The following is a 27,380-nucleotide window of genomic DNA, read 5'->3' on the forward strand; positions in this document are numbered from 1 at the left end:
CAGAGAAGGCCAGGACACGTGAGGGTCTCCAGTGAATGCCGCAGGTGCTGAAGGAAGCAAGGACTTGCCTCCACAGCCAACGAGAAAGGCCCAGCCCACAGAGTCGGCAATCTAAACTTGACCTTCTAACCTCCTAGGCACACAGTTTGAATCCACCAGCAGATCCTATAGAGAAGGATGGGTAATCTACTCCTGTGTGGTTTATGGCCTTATGAAAACCCTCTGGAGGGTCAGCTATGAGCTGGTTCCGACTTGACACCAAACAGCAACAACACACTGAATTTCTGTTGTTAAAGTTGTCCTTGTCGGGTACCATGGAGACTCAAGCTCAGTTGTTCTGACAGAAGTGCAGTTGGAAAGAGAAATTGTCTCTTGCTTGGCAGAGCAGCACAGCTTACACCTAGCGTTGACCAGTGAAAACTGGGGATATAGATGATGTCCAACGCTGTGGTGGGAGTGTTAATCCACAGAATGGTTCTGAAAAGCAGATGGTACCGTAGGTAAAGCAATTGATGCTTAACCAGAAGGCCATGGGTTCATATCCACCAGCCTTTGCTGGGGAAAGATGTAGCCATGTGTGAAGACTGACCTGGGAAACCTTGTAGGGTGTCTGGGAGTTAGAATCCACGCAGCAGCCATGGGTTTGATTCTAGAATGTCTGCCAAATCTAGAAATGCACATCCTCTTTGACCAAGCATTTCCTCTTGGAATTATTCTACAAAATATACCATGAATCCAGGATTGTTGGAGAAGAATGTTTATTCATCACGGCATTGTTTATAGATGTGAATGATGGGAAACCATCCAAATGTCTGCCAGTAAAACAGTGAATGCTTAGATGACAATCTGATTTTACACTGGAGGCCCGAGGTGGAGTAGACCAAAGTGCTCAACTCCTAATGAACGCTTGAGGGTTCAAAGCCCCTCAAAAGGCAGGAGTGCGGCCAGCTTCTAAAAGGTCCCAGCCATGGGGACCCCAGGGAGCAATTCTGCTCCACACACATGACCACCAGCAAGAATCAGCAACAACTTATTACTGAAGTGTTGTACGTTATATTTTAAAAAGATTGTGTAGAGCTATATGTGGTCACAATATGAAAAGCTTCCCAGGTTTCTCTAAGAGCAGGGAAAAAACCCTGTAAAATCTTGGAATGGTCCATCTTTTTTAGAAAATGTTTATGGGTTACAATAAAATTATGTTGCACACAAGTGTATTTGTAGTTCTCCCATGAATATAAGCATTTACTAAAAGAGAAAGGGAGAGAGTGAGTGTGTGTGTGTGTGTGTGTGTGTGTATGTGTGTAAAAATGTTCAAAACCAGAAGTACTTCTCTGTGTTTTCAATGCTGTGACTTTCCAAAAGCAGATCTTTAAGCGTGCCTTTCAGGGTGTCTCTGGGTGGGTCTGAACCACCAATTTTGTGAATATTATTTCAGTTTTTAATCATTATCAACTCCCAGGCAGTCCACAATAAATAGCTGCAATAAATGCTTAATAGGTTGCATCGGGTATTCTAAATAGATATGTACTTAATTTTGCAAAGGAGCCTTGATATGTTGGTGCTTTACGTTTTGGGCTGCTAGTCTGAAGGTTAGTAGTTCAAATCCACCACCTGCTCCATAGGAAAAAGATGAGACAAATCTCTTCTTGTGAAGATTGGAGTCTTGAAAACCTGATATGGAGGTTCCCTGTGAGTCAGGACCAAGTGATAGCAGTAGGTTTGTTTCTGAAAATGTTCCTTTAAGTGATTGTAAATATTTTTATTTGAAAAAAAAATTTTTTTTCTGGCAAGTACTCTATTGAGAGTGTAATCAAACATGCTAAAATTGTAGATTGCAAACTGATGAAGTTTTTTTACTGAAGTCCGTCACAGGGATATCACCGAATCACGTGTTGTGAAGGAAATTATTTCACAATACATCCTAGGAGGGTTGGCGGCTGTTCAGAAGTCCTCTTCCTCTTTTGAGCTTCAGCAGTTTGTGTGGTCAAGCACAAGGCGATGACAAGCTGACCAAGCATGGTTAGAGCTCTCTCGGCCTGCTCATTTTCTGTCAGATCAAGAGGGAGGCTGTGTGTCATGAGCATCTTATCTAAGGCCATCTCACAAGTCCTCTTTCCTTGTAAGTGGCCTGCTTTCTGGAATGAGGTCCCGGTGCCTGCTGTTCGCATCCTTGTTCTGTGCTGTTGAAGGTGCCTCGCGCTAAGCGACAGTGATTCAGATCATCCCTGCTGCAGAGCAAGGGTGGAGGGACCGCTGGGCCCCCTGCTCTTGGTTACCTCGTGGGCACTCGCTGCAGAACAGGATCTCTGTAATCATCATGGGCGCAGGAACGTTCGTCAGGACCCAGCTCTGCACTGGGCACCACGCTGGCTCTAGGAAAATTCCACTTAGTCTTTCTCCAGCGAGGTCAGTGTTTTTCATCTCCATTTTGCAGTCAGGAAAACCCAGGGTAGGAGAAGTTATGCTGCCTGCAGTTAAAGCTAGAGAAGTGGTGGAAGGAAGTGTCAGATTCCGTTTCCATTGGTCCAGAAGGCCACCCTCTTGTAGGAGACCCGGGTTCAGTTCCTTTGTGTAGCCAGTGGGGGCATACGTGTTGTTGTAAACAGAAAATTCAGCTTCTAGAGTAACTAAGAAGAAAGGCCTGGAAAGTGATTTCTTAAATATCAGGCATTCTCTTATTGCCAGTGATTTGGAGCATTTTTTCATGTGTCTGTTTGCCATTCGAATGTCTTCCTCTGTGAATATTCTTTCCATGTCTGTTGCCCACTTTGTAATTGAGTTATCAGTCTTTTTCTTGTGAAGGCCCAGGAATATTCTGTAAACTTTTGTTGTAAGACTCTTGTCTGAGATGGTATTATGAAATGTTTGTTCCTAGTCTGTAGGTTTTCTTTTCACCCTGTTGGAAAAAGTTTCTGATGTGCATAGAGATTTCATCTTCAGAAGGTCCCATGCATCAATTTTATCCTCTTTAGAGTGTGCATTTGTGGTTGTATTTGGCAATCTCTTTATACCTTGGACTAGGACTTCTTTTTTTTTTTTTGGACTAGCACTTCTAAGCTTGATCTCAGTTTGTCTTTTATGAACATTATGGTTTTAGGCTTTACTCCCAGGTCTCTGATCCACCTTGAGTTGATTTTTGTGTATGGTGTGAGATGTAGATCCTGTTTCAGCTTTCTGCAGGTGTAAGACCAGTTTTGCCAGCACCATTTGTTGAAGAGGTTATCATTTCCCCATTTGATAGCTTTGGTTTCCTTGTCGAATATCAGGTGACCATAGATAGCTGATAGCAGATAGCAATGAGGTACCATCTCACTCCAGTTAACAGTGGCAAAGTTTAACAGGGCAGCAAGTAATAAATAGAATGTGGTAAGAAAGGAACTCTTATACATTGTTGGTGGGATTGTAAAATGGTACAACCATTCTGGAAGGCAGTTTGACACTTCTTCAAAAAGCTGAACATAGAAATTCCAACTATAACCCACCTATTCCACTACTTGGAATATAACCTGAGAAAATGAGAACTGAAGCACAAACTGAGATTTGTACACCAGTGTTCATAGCAGCATTATTCACCATAGCAGGAACATGGAAACAGCCCAGCTGTCCAACCACAAATGAATGGATTGAGAAATGATGGTACATTCACACAATGGAATACTATGCAGCATGCAGGAGCAATGATTTTGTAAATTTTTACCTAACTTGGGAGGGACTGGAGATCATTATCCTGAGTGAACTAACTCAGTCCCACAAGGATACATACTGTATAAAACCATTACTGTAGAATGAGTATAGGGATCCAAGAGAGGTGGGAGAGGCTGCAAGTTGAGCGAGGTGGATGTGCTGGGGGGTGGGGGAGGAGGGAGATTAATCATCGAGTTGTACAATTTGGTGGGGTGGAGGGTGAGGGAAATGGAAAGAATTTATTCTTGAAAACAAGGTTTTCAACATTTTGTAATAAATATTTTGTAAATAAACTAGTAGAAAATAAAAAAAAAACCACCACAAAATCCAAAATATCCAGACACTGAAAACCCTCTTCATCACAGCAGAGCATGAAGACAGGGCAGCTCCCATAGCGTGTCGCACTTGTTGGGGGTTTTCAGAAACAACAGTGGCCTCATTCTTGTCTAGTGTTGTGGGCCAAAACTGATTCTCCTACAAGGGAGCTCTGGTGCCTAGTGGTAAGAAGCTGCACTGCAATCCAAAGATACTCTCACTCATGGCACTCTGGTTGTAGAACTGTGCGTTCCTTTTTTCCAGATGGAATTATTATTTTTTTTTTATACCTTAGAGGACATGTTTATGTAAATCTGGCAGAATCTTCCAATATGTCTAGGTGGGGGTTTTGTTTTCTTTGTCTTTTTTTTTGTTGTTGTTGTTATCTTTCTTAAGACAAATAGGTCTGTCTTAGAGTGAGACCAAGTTTCTTCTAGGAGGCTAGGATTTTGAAGCTCCGTCTCACATACTTTAGGCACATGGCCAGGAGGGACTGATTCTTGGAGAAGGACATTATGCTCAGAAGGGTGGAGGGACAGCGCAAGAGAGGAAGATCTTGGATGAGATGGATTGATTCAGTAATTGGGGCAATGGGGGTAGGTGTGTGGGAGTCAGTGAGAATGGCTCAGGACAGGGCAGGCTTCAGAGCTACTCTACATAGAGTCGCAGGCATCTTGACAGCACAGAACAATAACAACAGTAACCACAGCAGGCCGTTGTGAAGTTGTAATGTGAATTTAAACACTTTTAAAAATAAATTATTTCCTAGGAAATGACAAAGCCCCCTCTTGGATGCTGTTCACCAGCCACGCTGTGGATGCTGCATGGAAGACAGTGAAGGGGTCCGTGGTGCTGTCAGCCTCCTTCTTGCTGGCCACCGTCTGCTACTTCAGAGGGCTTTATTTATACTTGGGGCATCGGCTGAAATGGTAGGTTGTTGTACCATCTCCACATTTTAAAAATGCTTTTGCCGTCCAAAGAGGACCTCTGATGTCATTGTTTCTTTTCTCTTTCAGGTGGGTTGGCTATCTGCAGAGAAAGTTCAAAAGTAAATATTTCTCTCTCTCTCTGTGTGTGTGTGTGTGTGTGTGTGTGTGTGTGTTTCTTATCTTTAAGCTGGGGGAGCAGCTCGAGCAGGGCAAGGGCGGGAGAGATTAACTGCCTGCGATTTTTCCCTCTTGTCCAGAGAACCTCAGCGTGGAGGCAGAAGTTGACGTGCTCAGTTATTGTGCAAGAGAATGGAAAGGAGAGACGCCCTGTGCCAAGCTGATGAAGAAGGTGTGTCTGTTTATAAAAGCGAGGGGAGAACATAGAATTTTTCCATGCAAACTGGTGGGGGGAAGCAGACATTCTTCTCAGCTTTACTAAATCTACAGATCCACTGATACCGAGTGTGATACCAGCCAGCACCGTGGCTTTGATCCAGAAGCCAAAGTCAGAACCCTTGGCTCTTCACCACGCACCCAGAGCTGGCTACTTGGAGCACTAAGCAGAGCAGGGCTGTAGTCTGGGTGACCGAAACCCTAGTTACGGCTCTTCTCAGCCCTCTCCTGGAGGGGCCTGTCAGACTTCTGCACCCAGTGAAAGAAAGCTTCAGTGCTTAAAGGCACCACACACCTGGATGGAATTTAAAGGTGGTTTAGAATTTACCATCAGATCAAAACCAAACCTACCGACATTGAGAGATTCCAAGGCATAGTGAATGTCTAAGACAGGAGTGGAATTGCGCCAAAAGGTTTTTCCAAAACTGTAATCTTTTTTGTTGTTATTTTTTTATATTCTCTTTTCATTATTATTAATTTTAATGAACATTCAGAGATTTTGGATTCCCATTCATTCGTTGTTGCACTTTTCTCCCTGCCCACCCGTCCCCTAAAACTGTAATCTTTACAGAAGCAGACTGTCACATTTCTTTTCCATGACCCAGCAGGAGTGTTTGAACCACCAACTTTTCAGTTGTCAGCCGAGAAGTTTATTTTTTAATACATTTATGTGCTTTATATTCATTTAACGTCCACGGTTGCCCTGTAGGAAGTGACTGCTATTAAGGGCCACTGAGTTGGTTCCCAGGGTTGCAGTCACACTGTCAGTCCTTGAAGGTCTTTCTCGACTTTGCTGACTCTCTTCTTTACCAAACACAGTGTCCTCCAGGGATTGCTCCCTCCTGTTAACCTGCCCAAAGCTATTGAAAGGACTTCTCACCCTCCTAACTTCTTTTTTTCCTAAGCTGGTCAAATGATGCAGTGGTAGTGGAGAAGGAACAAAGAACATTGGTTTTTCAATTTCTTGTATACTCTCAAATCAGGCTCACCTAACACAGGAGGAGATTGGCCCTCCTTCCCCAGCAGAGCAACTGGTGGACTCGAGCCGCGCGCCTTTGGGATTGCAGTGCAGCTTCTTGCCGCTGGGCCACCAGCGCTCTCCCTCCTAACCTCTAAGGAAATTCTGACCGTACTTCTTCCAGTGCGCTTTTGCTTGTTCTTCTGGCAAGTCTGTGGTGCATTTAATATTCTTTGCCAGCCTTGTGTCTCAAAGACATCACCTCTCCCTCTGTCTCTGTTGTACATTGCCCAGGCTTTCACATGCCTATGGGGCATCTGAAAAGGCCCTGGCTGACTCAAGTCAGCTGATGACATAAGCCACCGTGCCGCTTGGTAAATATTCCTACCAATACTGCCCGACCCTGTCATTTGCAAAAGCAAAACATAAGAGGGGTGCATTTAAGGTAACTCCTGCTCATGGGCTTAAAATGAGCTGGTATTTTTCACTGTGACTGTGATCATAGCTTCCTAGAATGATACTCTGTGACCCTGGACTTGTTTGTTATTTTTTTTGTTCATTGTTGCATTTTTCCCCTGCCCAACCTACCCCCCAGTTCACTCTTCTCTTTGAAAAGTAAAAAATTCTTTCCTTGTTATACATACCCTCCCCACAAGTCCACTCCACTATGCAGCCTTCATTCTGGACTCCTGTCATGACAATAATATATCCCTTTTAAAGAGTTCTCTCGCTCATCTGTTCCAATGCAGTATACATCATTTATCCCATCTTTCTCAGTCTCTCCCCCAACCCTGATGTCAGGCCTGTTTTACAACAGTGACACTATGCCGTATTTGTCCTTTTGTGACGGATATATTTCACTCAGACCCTGGACTTCTACCTGTTTGTTGTCTAATTTTTACACAGTATAGACTCCATCCATGTGAGTTGTTTTATGTGCTGTTGAGTAGCTTGTGACTCATAGCGACTCTGTACAACAGCCCTAAACCCTGCTCTGTCTCTTGCCAAGCTTATTGTCTCTGACACACCTATGCCCGTTACCTCAGTGACGGAATCAATCCATCTCATCGAGGGTCTTCCTTTCCTGTGCCATCACTCCACCCTCCCAAGCATGACGCCCGTCTCCAAGGACTGATCCCGCCTTGCAACATATCCAAAGTATGTCAGACGAAGCTTCAGAATCCTTTCCTCTAAGGAGCAGCCTGGCTTTACCTTCTTCAGGATGAACCTGTTTGTTCTCAGCAGTCCATGGTATATTCAGTACTCTTCGCCAACACTACAGCTCAAAGGCATCAATTCTCCTTCTATCATCTCTAGTCATTGTCCAGCTCTCAGATGCATAGCAAGTAATGATAAAGACCATGGCCTGGATCAGGCGCACCTTAGTCTCCAGACTGACATCGTTGCTCCTTAGTACCTTGGAGAGGTCTCTGACAGTAGACTTTCCCAATGCAGTCCACATGAGAGGTGCTTTAAAGTGCCATGTGGTCCTAAGTCATCACTTAGCGGTAATTTTGTTCTGTTGTCCATCTTTAGTTGGGAGCAAACACCTCACTGAAAGTCCCATGAACTCTCTGCCTCTCTTCGCCCATGGAACTACAAAACAGCTGTGTCTCTCTTTGTGTCTCTAGGCTTATGAGGAGCTGTTCTGGCGGCATCACATTAAGTGCGTTCGCCAAGTGAGGAGAGATAACTATGATGCGCTAAGATCGGTGCTCTTTCAGATATTCAGCCAGGGCCTTGCTTTCCCCTCCTGGATGAAAGAAAAAGACATTGTAAAGGTATGTCTGTGCCCCCAACACACACGGGACATATCACATGGGCTCTGGGTCACTGTTTTACTCCTGCATTACTTGGGGCAAAAGAATGTGGAATGTGCTAAAGGCTTGGTGTTTGAAGGAACTATGAGAGGTCTTTTAGCCAGTTCTCATCTGTTGTTGTTGCTGTATACTGTTGAGTCAGAACTGACCCATAGCTGACCCTCCAGCAGGTTTTCAGTCAGTAAGTCAAATAGGTGGAGAGGTAGCTGAAGAGCTGGTGGGTTCAAACCGGGTACCTTTGGGATTGCAGCGCAGGTTCTTAACACGAGGCCACCAGAGCTCCCTCATTCTCACATTCTCATCTGAGTTTGCAAATAAGCCATCTTAGAAAAAGAACTGTACTCAGGTTTGTGTTTATTATGCTTTGTTTTCCTGATGTCCTCATCTTAACATCATCAACATCATCAGCAAAGAGAGCTGATAAAAGTCACCATTCTACTTTATAGAATTAAGTGAATTTTGACTGAGTTTGACTAGTTGTGTGACCATTCCATTCAAGGGCTCCTTCCTGTCTCTTGGGGGTGGTGGTGGTATTGTTGTGGAATCTGAAGCTGACCCTCCTGTGACTTTTCAGAGCCAATAAATCACACAGGAGGAGATAGCCTATTTTTCTTCCACTAGGCAGCCAGTGGATTTGAACCACACACCTTTGTGTTGGCAGCGCAATTCCTTACCACTAAGCCAGCAGAGCTCCCTTATCTTTTTGTAGTCAAGCCTTTTCTAACTCCCTCAGCCCCAGGTGACCAGAATATGCTTTCTGTCCCTATAGTTTTGCCTTCGTAAGACAGCATGTGGCCTGCCACCTAACAGTGGCAGGACCTGCATGTTGTTCTTTGGATTGGCAGTTTACTCCCTTCTGTTCTCGAATGTCATGTCTATAAGTGAGTATAAAGAGTTTGTTTATCCGTGCACCAGATGAAGGAGAAGTGGGCTATTTCCATTTCTGGATGGTATCAATCAAACTGTTATGTTTGTAAAGGGGATTTTTGAGAAACAGTATTTGGTTGTGCTTTTGATGGAAGTGTATACAGCAAAGCAGGCCTCCAGTCAGCAGTTTCTGCGCTTACCCTTCTGTGACAGTGACTGCGTTCTCACAGGTGCCCGCATGTGCCTTAGTTCATTCACAAACGGGACGTTGGGAGCATCAGTTTTTATTTCTTCTGGGTAAATACCTACATGTGGGATTGCTGGGCCTTCTGGGAGGTACATGTGCCTCTTTAGAGAAATTCTGCTTTCTAAGAAACTTAGGACTTTGTTACTTTATAGGAAATGACCAGAATGTTTTCCCAAGTCCCATCCAGAGTAATGGATAAACCTTCTGTTGTTGTTGTTGTTGTTATGTGCCGTCGAGTCATTTGCAACTCATAGCGATCCTATGTACAACAGCCCTAAACCCTGCTCTATCCTGTGCCAATCTCATTGCCTCTGACACACCCATCCCGATTACCCCAGTCACTGAATCAATCCACCTCATAGAGGGTCTTCCCCTCCTGCGCTGTCCCTCCACTCTGCCCAGCAGGATGTCCCTCTCTAAAGACCTGTCTCTCCTTACAACATGTCCAAAGTATGTCAGGCGAAGCCCCAGAATCCTTGCCTCCAAGCTTGGTTTAACCCTCTCTAGGATGAATCTGATTGTTTTCTTGGCAGTCCATGGTACTCTTCTCCAGCACCACAGCTCAAAGGCGTCAATTCTCCTTCTATCCTCCTTAGTCATTGTCCAACTCTCTGATGCATAACAAGTGATTGCAAAAACCATGGCCTGTATCAGGCGCACCATAGTCTCCAGAGAGACACCGTTGCTCTTGAGTACTTTAGAGAGGTCCCTAACAGCAGACTTTCCCATCGCAATACGTTTTTTGATTTCCTGGCTACTGGTGCCAAGAGTGTTGATCGTGGAGCCGAGCAAACTGAAGCTGTGAACAATCTCAATCTCTTCACCATCCATCCTGATGCTACCGATTGGTCCAGTGGTGAGAATTTTTGTCTTCTTGACATTGAGCCTCAGTCCATATTGAAGGCTGCAGTCCTTGACCCTCTGCAGTAAGTGCATGAGGTCCTCCTCAGTTTCAGCGAGCAGGGTTGTGTCATCTGCATAACGCAGATTGTTGATAGATCGTCCACCAATCCTAACGCCACGCTTCTCCTCATAGAGCCCAGCCTCTCGGATAATCTGCTCTGCATACATGTTGAAAACATATGGAGATAGGACACATCCCTGGCGTACACCCTTCCCAATTTTGAACCATGCAGTGTTGCCCTGCTCTGTTCTGACAACAGCCTCTTGGTCCAAGTATAGGTTTTGCATTAGCACGATTAAATGTTCTGGGATTCCCATTCTTCTCAGTGTCAGCCACATTTGTTATGATCCATGCAGTCAAATGCCTTTGCATAATCAATGAAACACAGGTAGACATTCTTCTGGTTTTGGCTAAGATCAAGTGTAGTGTGTAGTATAAACCTTCTAGTTGCTCCGTATCCTTGTGAGCATTTAGTGGTGGCAGATTTTTGTAAGCCATTCTAATACCTGAGCATTTGTATCATTGTGGTGTTAATTTGCATTTCATTAATAAGTGAAAGCGTTAGGCATTTTGCATGTGCCTGTTTGCCTTCCATATTGTTATCTTGAGGGAATCATCAGGTATTATGCCCATTTTTAATTTGTTTTCTCAATACTGATTTTTGAGAATTTTGTCTGTTCTGCATACACAAGCTTTATCAATACATACTTTTCACATATTTCCTTTGTCTATAGTTTGTATTTTCATTGTCTTACCAGTGTGAAGACAGTAAATTCTTAATGCATAACCTCAATTTTTCTTTTAAAATGCAGTGAGCCAATCCTGAATGTACATTTAAGGATGGAGCGGCAAGGAAGTATAAAGCAAAGGCAGCTGGTACCTTAGTGTGATCAGGACACCTGACATTTCTCATTAGAACTGCTCTCAGTCTAATTTCAACCAACAAACAATACCTGTCAAATGTGTGCGGGGGGTGAGCATGCCACTGGGTGCTAGGGACAAAGACTGGGACGTAATTCATCATATAGACTGTAGATGTGTATGAGTGCTCGTGACTGAGCGGTAAGGATTTGTGCTGCTAACCCAAAGGCATGCAGTTCAAATCCACCAGCTGCTCCATGGAAGAAAGATGGGCAGTCTGATTTACTAAATTACTGTGTAGTTTACTGCCTCTGAATATTTGCTGGAGGGTCAGCTTTGGATCACTTATGACTTAGCAGTCTTCAACACCAACAGAGAAAGAGAGGAGAGGGGAATGGAGGGGAAGGGAAGGGAAGGGAGGGAGACAGACAGCAAAGAAGGAGAAGGAAAGGGGGATGACGGAAAGAAAGGGAGGGAAAGAGAGATATGCTTTGCAGAGTTTTCATGGGATCCAGCCGTATCTTTTTGTCCCTGTGTTAATGCAAAAAAGGGAGCTTTGGTGGCCCAGTGGGTAAGGAGTTTTACTACCAACCAAAAGGCAGCCAGTTTGAATCCACCAACTGCTGCATCGAAGAGAGAGAAACAGTCTCCTTCGGTGCACTTGACAGCCTCTGAGGACCCACTGGAGGGTCAGCTGGGCGAGTTCTGCCTTGACCACAGTGAGTTAAGTTGAGATTATATAATGGAGATCTTGGACTCAAGATTCTAATGTGGAAAATATCTTTGGTGCCTGGGATGGACCGTTATCTTATTCAGCCCTAACAAAATCAAAGCAAATGTCTTGCCTTTAAGTTTATTCTGACTCATAATGACCCTCTAGGACAGAGCAGAACGACTTGATAGGTTCTCTGAGGCTGCAGATCTATACAGAAGTAGACTTCTGTTGCTTCTTTCTCTCAAGAAGTAAGAGGTGGGTTTGAACTGCTGACCTACGGATTAGTAACCCAACACTTAACTCACTGTTCCACCGGGCTCCCAACCCTAACGAGAGTGCTGTAAAATGGCCTGGCTTTTCATTTTTATTTTATACTGGTTTACTTCCAAAGTTTGTATACATTGTTTTTCACACCGGATCGTTCCCCTTTTCTTCCCCCCCCCCATCATATTTTGCAACCCTGTGACTAAAGCCCCTTCCAGATCCCCACCTCTCTGCTTCCCCCTCCCAGCCTTGGATCCTCGTACTCATTCTACACTAATGGTCTTCTACAGTATTTGCCTTTATGAGACTGAGTTAGTTCACTTAGCATAATGCTCTCCAGTCCGTCCCGTGTTAGGTAGTAATGAGCAATGATTTTGTAAGTAAAATGGCCTGTTACTGTTAGATGCCGTTGAGTCAGCTATGACTCACAGGGCCTCTAAGAACAATGATCTGAACCCTGTGCTATCCGGTGCCCTCCTCATCATCTGTGATGTGCTTGAGCCCACGGTGAGAGCCACTGGGTCAGTTCATCCTGCCGAGGGTCTTACCCTCTTTCACTGACCTTCCACATTTCCAAGCATGGTGTACTTCTCCAGAGACCAACCCCTCATAACATCCCCAGCATATGAGAGGAACCCTCCACCGTGGCTGTACTTCCTCTAACCCATGTTTGTTTGTCCTTTTTGGCAGCCCATGGAATATTCAGTACTCTTCTCCCGCATCATAACTCTTAAGTCATTGATTCTTCTGTCATCCTCAGTCTCAGTCATTGTCCAACTTTCAAACAGATGCATAACAACTGAGAAGATGATGGCTTGAATCAAGTGCACCTTAGTCTTTAAACTGACATCATTGCTCTCTACCACATCTTAGAGAGGTTCTTGACAGCTGATTTATCCAGTGCATTACTTTTGTTTGTTTGTTTTTTGCAATACAACTTTTGATTTCTTGACTGCTGGTGCCAAAGGTGGATCCAAACAAGATGAAATGGTTGACACCTTCAATCTTTTCTCCATCTGTCATGATGTCTCCTGGCCCAGTGGTGAGAATGAGTAATAGCATCCTTAATTGACAGTTAAGGATGAAGCAAAGGGGCTAAATAATCCATATTCAGCAGATCATCTCTGAGGGACAGAGTGGAGTCGGAACCCTAAGAATGATTCTAAAATCCTCATGCTTTCTGATATGCTACCATTGCTTGGTTGAAGATCATTTGTTAAGAGTTATATGAGTATTATATCCAGGAATTTAGTTCATATAGATGCAAACTGAGCTAGTGACTTAGTGGTAAGGAACTGTATTTCCAATGCATAGGTACATGGTTCAAGTCCACAGGAGAAAAGATAGGCAGTCTCCTCCTGTGCTTCTGAAAACCTGGTGGAGGGTCCGCTGAATCGTTTCTGAATCACAGATACACAATAACAACAATATAGAGGCTAATTATTGTTGCAGTTATTAATTGCTGTCGAGCTGAGCACCACTCACAGTGACCCTATGAACAAAAGGAAGCCTTTCCATAACTATCGTCATTTATCAAAGTTCAGAGAGTTCCCAGAGGCATGTTGTTTAGGAAGTGGATGCCACTCCTTCCAAAGATGCAAGTTAATACCCTTGGAATTAGACTTTTATCACTTGTGAAGTTGTGAAGATCGCTTAACCCCCAAATCGAAAATGTACACTTTTCACTTGACTTTCACTGTGGTCTCTTTCAATGAGGATTGCTAACTTGGATGAGACTGTGCGTTGTCAGGTCCTCCGAACTGTGTGTCGTGCATGTGGAGATGCTAATAACATTGTTGACTTCTGCTTCCTTTTGAAGCTTCCCGAGAAACTGCTCTTTTCGCAAGGTTGTAACTGGATCCAGCAGTACAGTTTTGGTCCTGAGAAATACACAGGGTCAAACGTATTTGGAAAATTACGCAAATGTGTGGAGTTACTGAAAACGCAGGTGAGTGTTCAGAGGGAGAACAACAGGCAAAGAATTAAAATTCATATCCCAAATGTAGCTCATCTCCTCTTAAGCTAGGCTTGTCCTTTTATGTTAGAAGACCTAGGCTGAAAATTCTATTAACCAAGGTTGCCTTTCTTTGCTGGTCATTCTCCCACAAAGTGATGAATGAAAGCAACCTTGTCCTACATAATTGGGCTCATTGTGGCTTCTCTGGCCTTGAAATGCTAGCAAACATGATTGTACCTTTGTTTCCTCTAAAAACAAAGTGCAAATTTCCAGATAAAATGCTAGGAATGACCATAACAGCACAAAGGTTATCATCTGCCCAGGGGTTCTCTGTGCCTTGTCATATAGATGTTGATTTTGGACTTTGTCTTAGTTGCATGATGCTGCTATAACAGAAGTATCACAAGGGGGTGGCTTTCAGGAACAGATATGCTCACAGTTTTGGAGACTCAGAGTCTGATTGCAGGGAGAAGGCTTTCTCTCTTGATTGGCTCTCTGAGCCACTGCTCCTGAGTGATCTTGTGACTTCGTGTTTCACATCCCCGTCTCTGCTCTTCTCACTTTCTTAATCTCAGAAGAGATTGACTCAAAACACACCCTACACTAATTCTGCCTCACTAACATAATAAAGACAGCCCATTTCCAAGTGGGATTAGCGTGGAGGTCAGGATATCCGACACAGAATTTTGGGGGACACAGTTCAATCCATCCCACATCTAACATTGACTGTCTAGGTTGCCCGGAGACTTTGACCTTTGTGCTGGAACTATCTTATCTATAAAACTGAAATATTAATAATACCTACCCATAAGTTCCCTGGGTGGTACAAATAGTTAGTGTGCCCAGCACCTAGCCAGATTCCTTTTGGCCCAAAGGAGCCTCAGAAGAAAGGCCTGGCAATCTGCTTCTGTTAAATCAGCCATTGAAAAGACTGTAGAGCGCACTTCTACTCAGACATGAATGAAGTCTCTGTGAGTTTCTGTCCGTTCCTTGGCAGCCGATTTAGGTTGCTTATCTACCATGTACACTTTCTGTAAGGGTTAGGTACCTGCTAGTAGTACATGTTGAGTGTTTCAAGCTGGGCCTGCCACATCCTGAATGATAAAGAAAGCAGACTCTTTTCTTTGCTAGAATAGCCTTTGTCTAACCCAACTTCATTTTCTTTTCTTTTTTCTTTTTTAACTTCATTTTCTCAATGCAGTTTTAGGAAACTGACTTGCTTTGTGTCATATCTCTAAGGTGGTGGATTTTTTTTTAAAAAAAATTGTTTCTTTTAACTGGTCTGTTCTTGTATAAGTAATATATATACACATGCATGTTTTTAAAAAGAAAATAACAATGGTCCCAAAAGATGTAAAGTAAAAAGTGCCGTTTTCTCACCCCTCTGTGGATGTTTGGTTTCTGGTTTGTTTTTTGGTTGGGTTGTGTTTTGTGGGTTTTTTTTTAATTAATTTTAATGAAAATTTACAGACTTTGGATTTCCATTCATACATTGTTGCACTTCCTCCCCCTTGGTGTTTTTTTTTTCCTTTTTACCTGTTCAACATTTTGTTGGTTTTGTTGCTGTTGTTGTTGTTTAAATTAATGAATTAATTTATTTTTCATTTCAGTGAACATCTACAGAGATTTTGGAATTCCATTCATTCATTGTTGCACCCTTCTCCCCACCCACCCCACCTCCACCCCATTTGCTCCTCTCCCCAAAAAGCAAAAGAAAAACTCCCTCATTGGTACACAATACCCCCTGCACATCCCCCAACCCCACCCCCAAACCCAAATATAATCCACTAGCACTTGGAAGTGTATGCCGTTGACCCTTCTCTTGCATCTCTGTTCTCAGTGGACCGAGTTCAGTGGGATCAAAGATTACCACAAGCGAGGAGGTATGTGCAACATGCTTTTTTCCGACGCCATCCTGGAATACAGACTCTACGAAGCCTTAAAGTTCATCATGCTCTATCAAGTCACTGAGGTGTATGAGCAGATGAAGGCGAAAAAGGTCATCCCCAGCCTGTTCAGCCTGCTCTTCTCCAGGGAGTCGTCCTCCGATCCTTTGAGCTTCATGATGAATCACCTCAATTCCGTGGGCGACACGTGTGGTTTAGATCAGGTAAACGGTGCACAAGTGAGCGCTGGGTTAAGGGTGCTGTTGGTAATGTCGGTGTCGATTACCTTCAAGTCGAGCACGACTCATAGCGACCCTGTGAACAAAAGGCCTGAAGCCACTGTACAACCATTGACATTTATTAACGTTCATAGAGTTTTCAGAGGCATGTTATTTAGGAAGTGGATGCCACTCCTGCTTCCAAGCTATTGGTAATAAGTGACCGCTTTACCCTCAGCAGGGAGTGCTGGTAAGGGTGAGCCCAGTGGGTAAGGGGTTGTACTGCCAACTGAAAGCCCAGGGCATGGGGTTTGGCTGCATCACTGGGGAAATAAGGCCCTGTTGAACTCTACTCTTAATCTGGCACAATGAAGAGACATCAGACGAGTAGAAAAAGTTTGGGATCCCCGGCATGAGAGGCGTAGAATGAGTCAGAACCCCAAAGCACATAGTCTGAATTCACCACCTGCTCCTGGGTCTTCTTCCGTGGGATTCACAGCCTCTGAAGTGTGGACGATGGATGTTATTTGCATTGCGACCCTCAGCATGGAGCCCTGGTAGTGTAGTATGTTACATCCTGAATGGCTAACTGAAAGGTCAGAAGTTTAAATCCACCCAGGCTGCTCAGTGAGAGGAAGATCCAAGAAGCTTCCCCTGTTCAGATTTACAGCCTTAAGCTCATCATGCTGAAAGGGAGCCAAGTAGAAGATCCTGGATAGAGTGAATGGAAATGTGGAACAAATCTCAAAACAAAGAAGGGCCACGCTTACTGCTCCGATAGAAATAAGAGGAACGCCACAGACTGTGGCCCTTCTGCACCCTTCACACCCACGCTGAAATCATGGCCAGGACTCAGCTTGCAGCCACATGGTAGACAGACCTGTCCAGCTAGACGGAGCTCTGATGGCCTAGTGGAAAGAAGCTGGCCTGCAATCCCAAAGGCACACTGTTTGAATCTAGCAGTTGTTTCTCAGAAGAAAAGAAGAACAGTCTCCTCCTGTGTGGTTTGCTGTCTCTGAAAACCCTCTGGAGGGTCAGCTCTGGTTCAGTTCCGACTGCGTGATGTGCGTCGACAGCTGTGTAAGGCCTGTAGGGAGCTCTCGTGCCTGGTCTGTGGGAACTGCACTACTAGGCTGGACCTCTCTGGTGCTTTGGCTCCGCCAGTGGCTCTGAAGAGAAAGGCAATCTCCTCTGTGATTCACAGCTTTGGAAAACTCTCCACACGGTCAGCTATGAGTCAATTCTAACTCAGCAACAGTGAAAGAGAGGGCTAACACCAGCGATGTGGTGGTACCACACCACCTTAGAATAATCAAACAAGTGAAGAGTGTCTGTCCAAGGATAAAGCCCCAAAGACAAGACGGGTGAAGTGTGGTGTGGACTAGTGGACGTGGGAACCACAGTGAGGACATGAGGATTCCATGACTGTGCTTATTGTAATTAATGTTACGAAACAAAACTCTGCGGATCTTGGTAAAATTCCACCCAAATCACAATAAACAATAAAGATTTACAGCCCTGGGAATCCAAGGAGGTGGGGGTATTGGCCATGAGTCAAAATCGACTGGAGGCCATTGAGCTCGTGGGTTGGTGACTCTCAGGTGTGAAGGTGAATGGTCAGGAGGGGTCAGTTGATGGTGTGGCTCTGTGCTGTAGAGGGGGTCCCACCCTGAGCAGCCCCACAAGCAGCGGAACAGATCACTGCTGGCCAGCTCTGCATGCCTTCATACTCTCTGGCATCTTTTAGTCCATTGTGGTTTTATGTGTCAGTCCCTCCAGTGACAGGAAGAGAAAGAAGTCTCACTTCTGCATGGGTGGCCCTGCGCGTCCCGCCGAGGCCCAGCACAGAGAGCCTGGATGACTTTCCACTTCACTGTCAGCCAGGAGAAAGCCCATCTGGAAAATGAGACAACTGAGGAGAAAGCCTGTGTTTAATTACTGCATAGAAAGAGGAATTTGTACAGTCCGTAAAACCCAGAACATACTTTTATGCCCTTGTTGTTGTTGTTGTTGTTGTGTACCATGGAGTCAGAACCAACCCATAGCTGACCCTCCAGGGGCTTTTCAGAGGCAGTCAATTGCACAGAAGGAGACTGCCCATCCTTCTCCCACAGAGCGGCTGGAGAAACTGCACGCTGTCTGGATTGCAGTGCAGCTTCTTGCCACGAGGCCACCCAAGCTCCCTTAGAAAGAGGTTCATCCTCGTATCTAATAAGACAGGAAACAAAATTATCAAGCATCATTTCTTTTCTTTTTTTTTAATTTAAATTTTATTGGGAAGAACATGTTGGAGATACAAGGAGGTGAGGGTTGGGAGCAGAAGGGTGAGAATGCGCAGGGATGAAAATTGCAGGGATGCAGTTGTAGGGCTGAACAATTTGGTTGGTGGGGGGAGCAGGCGAAGGAAATGAAAAGGATCCAGTGGGGACCAGCTGATTCAGGGCAATGGTAAGCATAGTCCAATGGTGATTAAACAAACTGTCTTATTCATTTGTAGGTTTCTCATTTGGGAATTGGGCACAGACTCTCTGGCTTCTTCATGCTGAACAGGGGCGTTGATGTGTAGGGGGAAAGGGAGCACACTTTATCACCTTACTGGTGGTCTTGGGTTAAAGCTGCTTCCCTTCTTGTTATATTAGAAGATATTTTCCTTACATTTACTCCCCTCTGAGCTGCAAAGTGTTTTCCCTGGTGGGTCCCGTGGGGATGGCTGACTGAACCCTGAGGCTCCATCCTCCTTTGCTTCCTTAGCTGGCAGTTGTATTTCCTTTTTGTCTCTGGAACTGGTTTCATGGTCAGGTCTGGAGTAAAACTCAGTGTTAAGATTATCTATAGGAAAGGGAACAAACCCATTCCTCCTTGGGAATCCTTGATCTCCTGATGTTGAGCCTCAATTCGCACCAAAGACCAGTCATCAACTGTTATCAATAAACAGAGGTCTGTAGAAGGCCATAGTGGCCCTCCTCCAAGTGGTTCGCTGCTCCCACAGCTCATCACGCTGTCTCCGCCTCCACTGCCATCTTGGATCCCCCCTAAGCATCATTTTTTACAAACTGATTTAATGTTGTTAAAATTCACCAGCATCTCTGCAGGAGAAGGATAAGCATTCTCCTCTCATGCAATTTACTGCCTCTGAAAACCTGCTGGAGGGTCAAGAATAGGTCCGTTCTGACTCTGTGGCAAACAGCAACAACAACAGGAGGGGAAGCAAAATTATCGTACATCTTTTTGTATAAATTGATTTAAGATGATCTAATGCTAATTAGAGATCACCATTGATTTTATTAAATGTCAGTATTTTTTAATTGAGTGGAAGTCATACTGGATTTTTATACACATTTTGTTTTAGAACATTAGTTACAGTTGATTGATGTGATTAGTTGCAATGTCTGATCAACTCCTTGTATCTCTCCTTTCCCTGCTCCCAGCTTACCTGTGATGTTAATTTCCTTCCACTTCCTGGCCGATGGTAGAGCAGTGTGGTTTTGCTGTAAATGTTCCTTTAGTTTCCAAAGAGCACTTCCCTTTGGGTTCCTCATCTTCACTACGTCTCAGCAGAGATGTGGCCGTGCTTGTGGCCTTTGGTCCGGGAATGAGCGTGTTCCTGACTCCACCCCCACTCAGTGGCTTATGTGTGGGGCTTGGATGACTAGATTGTTTCCTACACTGCAGAAGAGCCCTTCTCCTGCACTGTGGTGGGAGGGCAGGAATTTGGAAATGTGTATTTGTGACATGCCTTTCATCTCATCCCCAGATCGATATGTTTATCCTCAGCTACTCGCTTGAAGTAAAGATAAAAGTGTTCCGACTGTTCAAGTTTAACTCCAGGGACTTTGAAGTCTGCTACCCCGAGCAGCCTCTCCGGGAGTGGCCGGAGATCTCCCTGCTGACCGAGAATGACCACCACTATCTCATCCCCGTCTTCTGAGTCTGCCTAAAGTGCGCCCCAGCTCCAGCCAGGGAGGGTGGTCACAGCCACCCAAGCCTCTGGAACCCCTTCTCCAGGATTATAGGTACTTGGGGCCAGAGGCACGCGTGGACAGCTCTTCTGTGTTCTTCTGAGTGACGTCCGGCAAAGCAGCTGCACTGATATTTGTGGGTTGGCGGTGTGACCGCCTTTATAAGGGCTCTCTGGTCACTTCACATGAGGCCCAGTTGCTAAGAGCACTGGATGGTTTAACGTGAACAGTAGCAGCTATGGGACAGAAAGGGAGAAGAAAGCAAAGCCCAGGAGGCATCTAACACAAAAAGCAAGAAGGCTTTTCCTCTAACCCCGTACTCTTGCTTAAGAGTCTCTTCCGGCTGACTTTGGATCAGCGTCGGTGTGGCCTTGTTTTATAAGCATTATCTTCCTGGGATTCCTTGTGGTCTGTTGACTTCCCTGAACTACTTGTTTAAACATTGTGTATGTGTACATGTACGTGTATCTGTATATGCAGGGAGCTCTGGTGGCCTTGTGGCCAGAAGCTGCACTGCAATCCCAAAGTCATGAGGTTCGAGGCCACCAGTTGCTCTGTGGGAGAAGGATGGGCAATCTCCTCCTGTGCAATTAACTGCCTCGAAAATCTGCTGGAGGGTCAGCTATGGGTCAGTTCGGACTCCATGGTACACAACAACAACAACAACGTATATATGCATCTGCATTCACTGCACACACCTGTGTATACAGGTATGGATTTATATATACGTTCACGCACATACAGCCATTACTTTATAATGTTGTACAAATTGTTTCATAGCTCTGTAGATTTTCTTTGTTCCTGTTGCATCTGGCCATGTGTTTTATATCAGTATATCAATACAAAAGATAAATTCTTTGGGCTAAGGTAACCCAATGGCAATGCTTGAACCATCACAGGAATACTGAACTGTGGTATATTTATGTGTGGTACATGTGTGTGTAATGTGGACCTCACAGGGTCCTTGACCCGATCAGGAGAAGGTTACCCAGGGAGCAGGGGTTACTCGCTAATCTCCCTTGTTTTCACTACGGTGTGTGATGGAACCCATGTGAAATTATTCACTATGGTGGCTTATAAGCACACATAAGTGATCCTTGCTTGCTGGCTATTCTGTGCCCGTCAGGGTTTATAAATTTGAAAAGAGGCTTTAATTTTGTAGGAAGGTGCTGAGGGGTTAGGGGGGAGACAGAGAGAGAGAGAGGGACCAGCCATACTTACAAGCAGAATTTTGACCTGGTGGCGTCCCTGGTGACGTCCGGCAAAGCAGCTGCACTGATATTTGTGGGTTGGCGGTGTGACTGCCTTTATAAGGGGTGGGGAGGTGAAGGAAGGTGAAATGGTTTAGTAAATAAGCCTCTGCTCACTTTACTTACTGGGTAATCTGACACTGGTCCTAACTCCCCAAGTTATGAATATGGTGGGTTACTGACAAAGGAGAGTTAAGGTTGCAAATCAGCCGCCTTTGAAATAGAGAGGTTGGCTGGATTATCCAGGTGGGTCCATCGTGTTCATGTGGGTCCTTAAAATAGAAGAGGGCGTTGGGAAAGAGAAAGTAAGAAACATGGAAGAAGAAACAATCACAAAGAGATGATCATCTGCGGCCAGCTTTAGAGATGGACATAGAGACCAAGAGCCGAGGGCTGCAGGTGGCCTCTGGAAGCTGGACCAGAAAGGAATGGATTCTCCCCTGGAGTCTCCAGAAAGGGATGAGGACCTGCCAACACCTTGATTTTGTCCCTGTGAGACTCCTATCAGACCAAATGCAGACAGTGCGATATACGTATACTGAGGCTCTGAATTCCAGGTGATGTGTTACAGCAGCAGTACAAAACTGAGACGCTCAGGCAGATTCCTTTTTGTTCATCTTTATTTTGGAAGTACTTTGCAAGTCTATTCTGAATCTCAATAAATAGAAAATCATTTTTACAAGCATATGCCTTTTCTCTCATTTCCCACTGTATTTGACACTGACCCTTCCTCACCTTTTCAGTATTGCTCCTATGATAAATAAAAATGAGATTTGTCAGGGACTGAGGTGTATGAGAATAACAGTCAAACCCAAGGTGGCCGTCAATGCCTCGTGCATACTGTACTGGAGTTTTCTGATTGGAGAGTGGCCAGCTTGACAGCCACACAGAGCAAACTGCCTGTGGTGAGCATGGTGACCACTGAATGACACTGCCGGAAGTCATGTCCCTGGGCTGCTTTCATCAGCTGAGAAAGTTAAACAGTTCACACTCTTAAGTGACCAAACCAGATCTGTGCTGTCAAGCTGATTGTGACTCATGGTGATACTCCGTCCTGTAAGGCTGTACGTCTTTATGGGAGGAGACTGTCCGTCTTTCTCCCCAGGAGCCCCTGGGGAATCCAACCAGTGACCTTTGAGTTAGAACCCTAATATATCATGCACTATCCCACTGGAATCTCCTCAAACAATGTTAGGTGCTGTCAAGTCAAGTTCAGTGAATAATGACCTGATGAACAACAGACCTGAGCCCTGTCCTATCCCATGCCGTCCTCACAATCTCTGACACACTACAGCCCATTGCTGCAGTCACCATGTCAACCCACCTGTTTGAGGGTCTTCATCTAATTCACTGCCCCTCCACCTTCCCAAGCATGATATCTGTCTGCAAGGAATAGGCTCTCATAGCAACATGCCCAAGGTATATAAGATGAAGCCTTATCTTCTTTCCCTCCAGTAGAGATGGTGAAAAAAACACCAAACATATATCATCCTTGCCTCCAAAGACCACTCTGGCTGCAACCTCTCCAAGACATACTTGTTTGTTCTTTCTGCAGTCCCTGGGATGTTCAGAACTCTTCTCCAACACCACAGCTCAAAGACATAAATTCTTCTGTCATCCTTACTCATTGTCCAGCTCTCAGATGCATAGCAAGTAATTTCAAAGACCATGGCCTGGATTAGGCATTCCTGAGTTCTCAAATTGACATCATTACTCCTTGATAATTTGGAGAGGTCCCTAAATGCAAACTTGCCCAGTGCAATACATCTCCTGATTTCCTGACTGTTGGTACCAAGGGTGTTATGGATCCAAGTAAGATGAAGTTGTTGACAGTTTCTCCATCCATCATAACTGCCTATGAATTCTGTGATAAGGATTTTGTGTTCTTAATGTTGAGAGACAATCCATACTGAAGGCTGGATTCTTTGATTTTCTTCAACAAGTGCTTCGAGTCCTCCTCACTTTCAGCAAGCAAGGTTGTATCTTCTGCATAACAGGTTATTAATGAGTCTCCCTCCGATCCTGATGCCACATTCCTCTTCATGGAGTCCTGCTTCTCGAATAATTTGTTCAGCATACAGATTGAGTAGGTATGGGGAGAGAATACAACCTTGACACTCTACCTTCTTAATTTTAAACCATGTAGTGTTCCCTTGTTCTGTTGACACAGCAGCGTCCTGGTCTAGATTTCTCATGAGCACAATTAAGTGCTCTGGGATTCCTATTCTCAATATTAGGCATAACTTACTAGGATCCACGCAGCCAAAAATGCCTTTGCATAGTCAATAAAGCATAATTATGTGTGTGTTCAGTAAAGCCACGTGTGAGTGTCCCTTATTTACAAGGATCTTTGGAAAATTCCAAGGGTCAAAGTTTCATAAAGTAGAAAAACAGTGCTTGCTTTAGTATTTCTGTCTAATTCTAGATGTACTGTGAGTCTCATTTCTGTGCATGGAGTTTACTTAAAACAGAAATTTGCTATAAAGACCATTCCTGAAATCCGGGGGTGGGGGGGTGGGGCGGATTTCTTTTGCACCTATACGTTTGTAAACAAAGAAAAAATTCTTGTTCCTAATTTATGAAAACTGGGCTGGGACATCTAAATAGAGCTTGGTAGTTAAAACCGCATGTCAGCGTGCTGTCAAGGTTTTGTTTTGCTTGCTGATAAGCTTGCAGAGATGGAGTGCAGTGCAATTTTTAAGTGCAGGGCGGACTCAGGTTTAGATCTCTCATACCTAGGGTTGCTGTGGATTGGACTTACCTTGATGGCACCTAACAACAGCATCACCATGTTGGAGTCTGTTGATGGTGCCAACAGTTAATGTGTTTGGCTATGAGAACTGGCAGTTCCAATCTTTGAAGAAGGCCAGAAGATGTGCTTCTGAAATACCAGCTCTTAGGGCCAGGTGAGTTGCAGGCCCACGTGGTGGGCATGAGTTGGGGTTGTTTCTACAGCCACTGGTTTTTGGAATGTTTTCTAAACTGTGCAGGAGCCCTGATGGCATAGCAGGTTAAACCTTGATCAAAGACCATCTGTTGAAGGCCATAAGCTGATCTGTGGGAGGAATATGTGCCCATAAAGTTCAGAGGCCTTTGAAGGGGCAGTTCTCCTCGTCCGTTGTGGTCACGATAAGTTGGATTGAAGTCAGTGGGTTTGTATGGATTTTGTGTTTATAAGCTATAGCTGTATTGAATTGCACCTTAGGACACATCATCAGATTTACTGGTTCAGGTGAAGAAGCCTGAGACTTTCCTGGCTTTATTTCTGGTTATCTCTACCATCCCCTGATTCAGACTATGTTGTTGTTGTGTTCCACGTAGCTGATCCTCCAGCGAGTTCTCAGAGGCAGTAAATTGCACAGGAGGAGAATGTCCATCCTCCTCCCATGAAACAGCTGGTGAATTTGAACCATGTACCTTAGGCATTAAAACACAGCTTCTTATTACTAGGCTAGCAGATCTCCTGATTACAGCAAAGCGTTGTATCCTTTCTCCTTACTTATTTCATCTGTATGCTGAGCAAATTACTTAAGAAGCTGACTCTATAAAGAGGAATGTGGCATCAGGATTGGAGAAAGAATCAGTAATACCCTTTGTTATGTGGATAACACACTTGCTTGCTGAAAGTGAGGAAGACTTGAAGCACTTGCTACAGAAGCTCAAATACTCCAGCCTTCAGTATGAATTGCATCTCGTTATCAAGAAAATAAAAATCCTCACCACTGGACCAATAAGCAACATCTTGATAGATGGAGAAAAGATTGAGACTGTCAATGACTTCATCTTACTTGGATCTGCAAGTAAGATGGTCCTTTGATACCAGCAGTTAGGAGATGTATTCTCTGGGAAAGTCTGTAGTCAGTTACCTCAACAAATTATTGAGGACCAAAGATGTCAGTTTGAGGACTAAGGTGCACCTGATTCAGGCCAGAATCTTTCCAGTCATTTGCTATGCATCTGACAGCTAGACAATAGTTGAGGATAATAGAAGAATTGACACCTTTGTACTGTGGTGGTGGAGAAGAGTGCAGAATGTGCCATAGGATGCCAGAAGAACAAACAGCTATGTCTTGGAGAAGGTGCAACCAGAAAGTTCTTTGGAGGCAAAGACAATGAAACTTCATCTCACATACTTTGGACGTGTTGCTATGAGAGGCTTTTCTTTGGAAAGGGACATCATGCTTGGGAAGGTGGGGGGATGATGGAAGAGAAGACCCTCAATCAGGTGAATTGACAAGAGTGACTAGAACAATGGGCTTGAGTGTGTCAGATTGTGAGGACGGCACAGGGTAAGACTAGGTTCAGATCTATTGTTTATAGGGTTGCTCTGGGTTCTACTTGGCTTGATGGCACTTAACAACAACAACAAAGTGATACAACAGAATGTAGGAATTATCTAACAATATTAATATTACATGCAAGTCTTCTTGAAGATTATTCAAACTTCCAGAAATACAAGCAGGATATAAAAGAGGCTATGGCCTCAGGGATATCATTGCTGATGTCAAAAAGATCTTTGCTGAAAGTAGAGAATCTACTTGTGTTTTATCAACTATGCAAAGGTATTTGAATATGTGGATCACAGCAAATTATGGCTAAATTAAGAACAGGAAACCCAGAAGACTGAATTGTGCTCATACAAAACCTATGCCTATACCAAGAAGCTGTTGTCTGAACAGAACAAGGAGATGAGACAGTACAGGGTTCAAAATAAAAATATATCCTTTTCCCACATGTTTTCAACCTATATGTTGAACAGGTCATTAGAGATATTGGACTTCATGAAGAAGAGTGTGGCATTGGGCTTAGAGGAAGACTCATCAACAACTTGCATTATGCCGATGACACAAACTTGCTTATCACAAGTAAGAAGGACTTGAAGCACTTGCTGTGGAAGATCAAGAACTACAACCTTCAATATGGATTTGACCTCAACATCAAGAAAACAAAAATATTTACCACTAGGTCAATGGACACCAATGTCATAGATGAAGAAAGGATTGAAGTTGTTAATATGTCATTTTCATTAGATCTACAATCAACATCCTTGGCACTAGTAGTCAAGAAATCAAAATATGTGCATTGGGGAAGTCTGCTGTCAAAGACAGCAGGGTACCAAAGGGTACCAAAGAGGTACCAGGGTACCAAAGAGCAATGGTGTCAGTCTAAAGACTTAGGTGTACCTATTCCAAGTCATGGCCTTTTCAATTGCTTTCTATGCATCTGAGCTGGACAGTAACTAAGGATGGCAATGAAATTATCAATGCTTTTGAGTTTGGGTGCTAGAGAAGAGTATTTAATATCCCATAGACTGCAAAGAGAACAAACAAGTCTGTCCTGGAGAAAATCAAACCAGGGAGCTTCTAAAAGACAAGTATGGTGAAACTTTGTCTCATACACTGGACATGTCAGAAGGGTCCATTCCTTGAGGAAGACACATGATTGGAAAGGTGGAGGGTCAGCGGAAGAAGGGAGGAAGAACCTCAAGATGGATTAACATAGAGACTGTAACAATGTGGTCAGGTATGTCAGAGATGGTGAGGAAGGCTCAGAATAGGGCAAGGTTCAGAGTTATTATTATTCATAGGGTAACATATAACATAACATATAACAATATACCACTTTGAATGCAGTATTGATTATATAACTTTGTAATACCTCTTGCCTGGGTTTAAGTTATCCTAGCATCTTACTCATCAGATAATTGCATTTTGATCCACTTTAGAAAACAATTGTTGTTAGGGGTCATCAAGTTAACATTGACTCGTTGTTGTTGTTAGATGTTGTTGAGTCAAATGTGACTCATAGTGACCCTATGAACAACAGATCTGAACCCTGACCTATCCTGTGCCATCCTCACACTTCCTGACACATTAGAGCCCATTGCAGCAGTCACTCTGTCAGTCCACATGGTAGAGGGTCTTCTTTGACCCTGTACCCTTCCTAGCATCATATCCCTCTCTAAGAGGTAGCCCTTCCTACCACCATGCCTGAAGTATATGAGGCAAAGCCTAGTCATCCTTGCCTCCAAACAGCACTCTGGCTGCACCTTCCCAAGACATATTTGTTCTTTTGGCAGACCATGGGATGTTCAATGCTTTTATCCAACATCACAACTCAAAGGTGTCCATTCTTCTATTGCTTAATCCTTAT

The 27,380-nt window shown here is 44.2% G+C and overlaps 1 protein-coding gene across 1 annotated transcript; it reads left to right on the forward strand.

Annotated features, from left to right (window-relative positions):
* The first annotated feature begins 35 nt into the window (after positions 1-35).
* Positions 36-19,952, forward strand: FAM105A (family with sequence similarity 105, member A). Its single transcript, XM_006895018.1, has 8 exons — positions 36-94; positions 4,755-4,928; positions 5,016-5,047; positions 5,186-5,277; positions 7,911-8,060; positions 13,777-13,905; positions 15,755-16,024; positions 19,773-19,952. Exons 1-8 carry the CDS (start codon positions 36-38, stop codon positions 19,944-19,946), a joined length of 1,080 nt encoding a protein of 359 aa, XP_006895080.1. The 3' UTR covers positions 19,947-19,952.
* Positions 19,953-27,380: the final 7,428 nt, after the last annotated feature.

Source organism: Elephantulus edwardii, unplaced genomic scaffold, assembly GCF_000299155.1.
Source record: "Elephantulus edwardii isolate Elephantulus edwardi_28Jun2011 unplaced genomic scaffold, EleEdw1.0 scaffold00153, whole genome shotgun sequence".
NCBI lineage: Eukaryota > Metazoa > Chordata > Mammalia > Macroscelidea > Macroscelididae > Elephantulus > Elephantulus edwardii.